The sequence below is a fragment of the Nicotiana tomentosiformis genome, chromosome 7 (assembly GCF_000390325.3).
Source record: "Nicotiana tomentosiformis chromosome 7, ASM39032v3, whole genome shotgun sequence".
Classification (NCBI taxonomy): Eukaryota; Viridiplantae; Streptophyta; class Magnoliopsida; order Solanales; family Solanaceae; genus Nicotiana; species Nicotiana tomentosiformis.
The window spans coordinates 2788005-2794382 of NC_090818.1; the positions used below are offsets into that span (position 1 = coordinate 2788005).

Below are 6378 nucleotides of genomic sequence, written 5' to 3' on the forward strand. Positions count from 1 at the left end.
GGCTTAAGGGCCGACCATAACCAGAGTTCGGATAATTACCCCCACGCTCGGGGACTGCCGTTAGAAAAATAAACGAGATCGAATTATTAAAACTCCGAGATCATAAGACCTTTTAGGCAATCCTCAATTTTTATAGGCCACGGCCACCCCACTCAGGGACTAACACTTCGGGCAAGCTCAAAGTAAAATGGAAAAATAAGCCCAAGGGGCAAATCCCGAACTAAAGAGGCTACGATCGAATTAACACGGGTCGGAGATGTCCGAATTCCATAACAAAACAGGCCTTCGAATTCTTTCACAAACCTGTTAAAAAGGCTACCCCCGGCAAAATCATAAAAGGCTTCGGTAATATCAAGCCTCGAAAACTCTAATGAGTACAAAATTGTTTGAACTTTCGAACAATTCCTTATTTCATGCTAAGGCATTACAAGTTTTGCATATACAAATGATAAAACCCCTTTTCAAGCCGAAAAGGGGAGAAAGCCGTAAACAATCTTTTTAACAAAAGCCTAAGGGCTGTTTTTTACTTTGAGTTCGAGAGACCATCCTCGCTCAAATAAAAAACCTAAGGTTTACCTTACTTCGAGTTCGAGCAAGCACTCACTCGATTGTAAAGCCTAAGGGCTATACTAGTTCGGTTTCAATCAAATTATCTAAACCTCGGACCTTAAAATAAACTTCATAATTTTATAAGGCAGAAAGGAAAAAAGTTTTTATATATATATGTCAAAAAATCATTTACATGGTCAGCATGGCCCGATCAGATTTCTCTACAAAAGACCGAAATGGTCTTAAAAGAAACACAAAAAATACTAATCATAAAGGACTTAGTCTTCTCCGGGAGCAACATCTTTGCCCTCGAGGCCTTCTTCGCTTTCAGATCCGCTCACACTCCCAGAATCATCATTATCAGGAAAGGCCAACACTCTGGCTTCAGCTTCAAGCTCCTTAGCATTCTTGATCTCGGCTGTTAAGATCGAAGCCACGAGCATGGATCTCCTCGAGAGTATCCCTTCGAGACTGGAATTTAGCATGCTCGGCAACCCAGTTTGCTCGGGCCTGAGCAGCTTTAGCAACCTCCTTTGTTTGAACCTGAGCAACTTCAGTGTCGGACCGGTAGACAGCAACTATTGCATCAGCATTAGCCCTGGCCATTTTGACCTCCGATTTGGCCGCTGCAAGTTATGTGGCCAGCCTCTCTCGATCGAAAGTTGTTTAACCCAACCGAGACTGGAACTCCTCAATTTTCTTGGTTTTTACCAAGGCTTTCTCTTTCAAGCTTCGGAGTTGGTTCTCAGCCGAGGCCAGTTGAGCTCGGGCCGCCTCCTTTTCTGATGCAAGGTGGTCCATGTTCTTCTTCCACGCCTCGGCCTCCGCTTTCACTGCTTCGACTTCCTCACGAAGCTGCCAGATCATATCGAGCTTTCGCTGGACATGTGGGACCGAACTGTTAGCCACCATGCCCGAGTCAGTGTCATTAACTTTAAAGATTCTTTTTACCTGCTTGGCCAGATCATCTTGTTCTTTCTGAGCTGCTTCTAGCTCAGCCCGAAGTCATTTTGCTTCCCCTTCTCTCTGCTTATTGAAAAGCTTCAAGGCATCTCTCTCCTCAGTAAGCCCTCGAATTTCGGCTTCATACCGGCTCAACTCCCCCCGGGATCGAAAAAAAGCCTCGTAATTAAGCACAGAAGCCTACAAAAATAGAAAGAAGGAATTATACAAGAGGAGAAAAGTACAAGTATGAAAATTGACAAAGAAAATATGAACTTACCCAGTTCAGGGTCTGTTGGGCTTCGTTGAAAAGACAAGGCACTCCCACCTCGTCCATCTGGGCTTGGTCTTCTTCCGTGACCAAACATCGGAGGTAGTTAGCCACCCCTACAAGGGCAGCAAGAACCCGGGCATCCTCTGGGACCGTGATAATGATTGTTCGCTTACGCCCGGGATCGGCACTAGGGGCCGAAAACTGATTGGTCAATTTAAAACTCGAGGAAGCCTCGCCTAAGCTCTTCTTTGGAACCTCCAAGTCACTCAGACCGGTGACACCTTCTATCCCAACAAAATAACCATGGAAAGGATCTTCCTCTCCGAGGGTTCCTTCCCCGTGACAAGTCTCCACGGCCTGAGCGTCACGTATCATCAACTCGAAAAATGAAAGAAACGAGGGGGAATCCCCGATCTCTATTGCCCCAAGTAGGTCTTTTGGGGCACCGCTTCCATCTTGGGGAGCCTCGAGCCCGGTTTCTACACCAACATCCACCGCCTCTTCAACGGTCTCTTTGCCCCGAGACAAAGCATCTTCGGTTCCTCTTGGCTCGGGGACTTGGGCCGAAGTTTCCTCCTCGACCTCATCGAGCCTAGATGGAGCAATATCAACTCCCACCGGTTTCGGAGTCATCCGAATCTCGGTGCTAGCTCGCGCACGGGCCACCAGCCCAGAGTCATCATCTTCTTCTTCTTCTTCCCTTAGCCTTTGGACTGACTCCATAGTCAGTGGGATTGTGTTCCCCTTGGGTTTACGGACTGTTCTCTTCTTGGGTTTTTGATCCCCGGAGTTCGAGGCCCTATTTCTCTTATTCTCCTCCGCCGGTTTCGAGATAGGTGGTGAAACTTCTTCATCACCAGACGGGGGTCTCATAGTCGTGTCCTTTCCAAGACCTACAAAAGGAGAAAGTAAGTAAACTCATGTTTGAAAAGATGTTTGAACGATCGACAAATCGGTAAGTGAGGAAGAAGGCTTACCATGAGTACGAGCCTCCCCCCGACCCTTTGACAAATCACGCCATGTGTGCTCGGCGTGTGTTGACGTCGAAACCAGGATCCTAACCCAGTTCTCGAGGTAGAGAACCGCACCCGACATCCAAGCAACGACTGCATCGAGAAAAACACTGAAAAGAAAGGATTAAGAAGTAAAAACAACGAACAGAAATTAAAGACGGAATCATACTTACGTTTCATATTCCATTTCTTAGGAAATGGCATGCTCTCAGCCGGGATCAGGTCCGTGGTCTTCACCCGAACGAATCGGCCCATCCACCCCCGATCTTTGTCTTCATCTATACTTGAGATGAGCGCCTTGGTGTCCCGACGTTGAAGCTTTATTAGCCCACCTTGATAGAGTTGAGGGCTATGTAATCTTATGAGGTGGTCAAGGGTCAAGGGAAGCCCATCGATTTTGCCCACGAAGAAGCAGAGCAGTATCACGATCCTCCAGAAAGAGGGGTGAATTTGACCGAGGGTTACCTGGTATTTCTTGAAGAAGTTTACGATGACCAGATCGAGGGGACCCAACGTGAAAGGATAAGGGCAAACACTCAGGAACCCTTCTACGTGAGTGGTGATCGCTTCTTCTGGTGCCGGTATCACAGCCTCTTTGTTTCCCCAGTTGCAATCTTTCTTCACCTGGTCAATGAGGCTTTTGGGTATCGAGCATATATATCTCGATATCGGCTTGCATCGATCAGGAACCGATGAGGGTTTATCGACCTTAAAGTCAGAATCAATGACACACACCCCGGGAATAAGTTCTTCAGGGCGTGGCTCCACTACTAGTTTTTCGCCGGCCGGCCGAGATGAGGAAGCAACCTCTTTCTGCGGAACAATTTTAGATGTTTTGGCCATTTAGTTTTTGTGGGCAAAGAAGAATGGAGGCTGAAGTATTTGGTGTTTTAAGAAGAACAAGCAAAGAAACTCAAAGACCTGAAGATAGGAAGCTTTGAAGAAGGCAAAGAACAATGGAGATTAGAATGAAAAAGATTTGAAAGTAAAGTTTGAAATAATGAATAAGGAGGCTATTTATTGGTTTCACAACGAGGTTCAAAACTGGTAGCGACCGACTGTCGACTGACGCGCATTAAATACCTGGAAAACTGTACCGATGAGATGTTTCGGTCACTTCTGCTGCTTATGTCACGACAATTGCGTCATGATGTACCGAGGTGAAGATCGAAGGCTCAAATCGTTTCTTGTTATTACTCTCCAAAAAATGAGAGGACTATATGTATACGGTCAAAATCGGGCTTGTCCGATTTTGTATGATTAATCAAAACCGGGGTGGCAGACCGAGGTTCAATCTCAAGTTATATTGGATCGTTACACGAATAGATATTGCCTAGCTCGTGATTCAGGGATCGATCAAGAGCGAGACCAGTAAGGTCGAGACCGAGAAGGATAGAGATCTAGAGAGATCGAAGGAAGCCTGCTAAGTCGAATAACGAAAAGCCAAGGAATCCGTGACCGAGCGAGGATTGTGGTAGAAATCTCGACATGTATCAAGTCAAGATCGGTTGATTAGCCAATCAGGAGATTTCCTTATGTATTTAGAATTGTACCATATGTAGAACTCCTTTACTATATAAAGGGGGTTCCAATCATTTTGTAAGGAGGAGATTCATGCATAACAAAGCAATATATTACGTTTTCTCTTTTAAGCTCTCTTATTCAGTAGTTCAGTTCTTACTCTTCAATAATACACTTAGTTGGTGCGAGGGCAACCTAGTTCAAGGGCCAAAGCTGTGTGATATATCGATTTGCTTTATTTTACAGTTAATTTCTAACTTCAATTTTCGTATTTCTCAATTTGTGCCAAGTGAAATCACATATCCTTAAAACCACTTACAAATTTAATTGTTATCCGATTTTAAGGGTAAACAAATATGTTCGTCAAACTTCAAATAAGTATTACACCATATCCTATAGTTTAGTTCCAGAATATTTTACTGCGAACTACTTTGGCTGAAAAAATCTTGAGAAATATACGTGGCTGAGCACTTTTTAAATAATATTTAAGAAAATATTAGTACTGTTTACTTATTACATAAATGGAAGATTTTTTTACACTAATAGCATTTAACCGCAGGTTTTAAAAATAAATGAAGACCCACTAAACGAGGGATCTATTTTGATCCTTATTAACGTATACTTTGTTGCCCTCCTCCCCCCCCCCCAAACCCACACACACACCCCACATCTGTTCTTCCTCATTATTTTTTTGGCTAATTGAGCATCCATCTTCTTTCTCTTACTACTTTATTTCTTGTTTCTCCCGCCCCTCGATTGTTTCCCTTTGTGCTTGAAAAAAGGAAGAAAATAAATTGAGTATACTTTGTGAGCTACAGTCAGTTTTGTTAGTTAAGAAGACGAGTTAGTTAGTCGGTTATAGTTGTGGGACCCAGTAGTTAAGTAATTAGAGTTATGTTAGTACAGAGTTGAGTTAGTGTGTAATTGTATATAAAGTTGTACTCCTCTATTACATAAATAAAATTCATTTACTGCAATTCCTATCTTCTCTCTTAAGCTCAATCTCTCTACTCTCAAACCTAATTCCAAATTGCTTGGATGATTCTGGAAATTGAGCTCAGATTCATCAAGCTCACATGGTATCAGAGCAGTGAAGAGCTGTAATTCCCCAAATTTAGTTCTATTTGGCTGAAATTTCATCGTCGTCTTCCTCGCGAAGCTGTGACAAACGATCGTCAATGGAGGCCGAAAAATCGATCACACGCATCCTTTATTCATTCATCCCTCAGATACTCCTAGTTCGATTTTGATTCATGTAAAGCTCACAGGATCAGAAAATTACGGACTGTGGCATCGTTCAATGCGAATTGCTTTGCAAGATAAGAGGAAGCTAGGGTTTGTGCTTGGGACATGCAAAAAGGGTTCGTTTAGATATGAATTGCATGAGGACTGGGAAACATGTCATGCAATCGTGCTTTCCTTGATCATGAGCACTGCGTCTTCGGATTTACTTAGCGGCATTTTCTATGCATCTAATGCACATTTTGTATGGGGGGATTTGAGAGAAAGGTTCGACAACGTGAATTGTGTGAGAATATTTCAGTTGCATAGGGAAATTGCTACTATTTCGCAGCGAATAAATTTAGTTTTTGCATATTTCACTAGATTAAAGGAATTGTGGGCTGAGTATGATGCAATGGTGCCTATTCCTAATTCGAAGGAGTATGTTGAACACCTGCAGCAACAAAGGCTAATGCAATTTTTAAGTGGTCTCAATGAGACATATGATCAAGCAAGACGTCAGATCCTAATGAAGACTGTGGAGCCAACATTGAACCAAGAGCATTGTACTAGGTAATTTGTAACTCTCCGGTAGTCATTGTGACTTTGTGTATTGTAGGCGGATTAGAGTTGATGAAGTTGAGGGGGCTATGGTAAGATGATCAGGGGTAAAGTGACCGGGCAAGATGAAATTCTTGTGGAGTTTTGGAAGAGTGCGGGCAAGGCAGGCTTGGAGTGTCTCACTAGGTTATTTAATGTCATTTTTAGAATAAAGAAGATGCCCGAAGAATGGAGGTGAAGCATGATGATTCCTGTATACAAAAACAAGGGTGATATCAAAAATTGCAATAACTATCG

At 43.3% G+C, this 6378-nt stretch overlaps 1 protein-coding gene across 1 annotated transcript; it reads left to right on the forward strand.

Annotated features, from left to right (window-relative positions):
* Positions 1 to 5599: 5599 nt before the first annotated feature.
* Positions 5600 to 6097, forward strand: LOC138895089 (uncharacterized). Its single transcript, XM_070179819.1, has one exon. It carries the CDS (start codon positions 5600 to 5602, stop codon positions 6095 to 6097), a length of 498 nt encoding a protein of 165 aa, XP_070035920.1.
* The last annotated feature ends 281 nt before the right edge of the window (positions 6098 to 6378 follow it).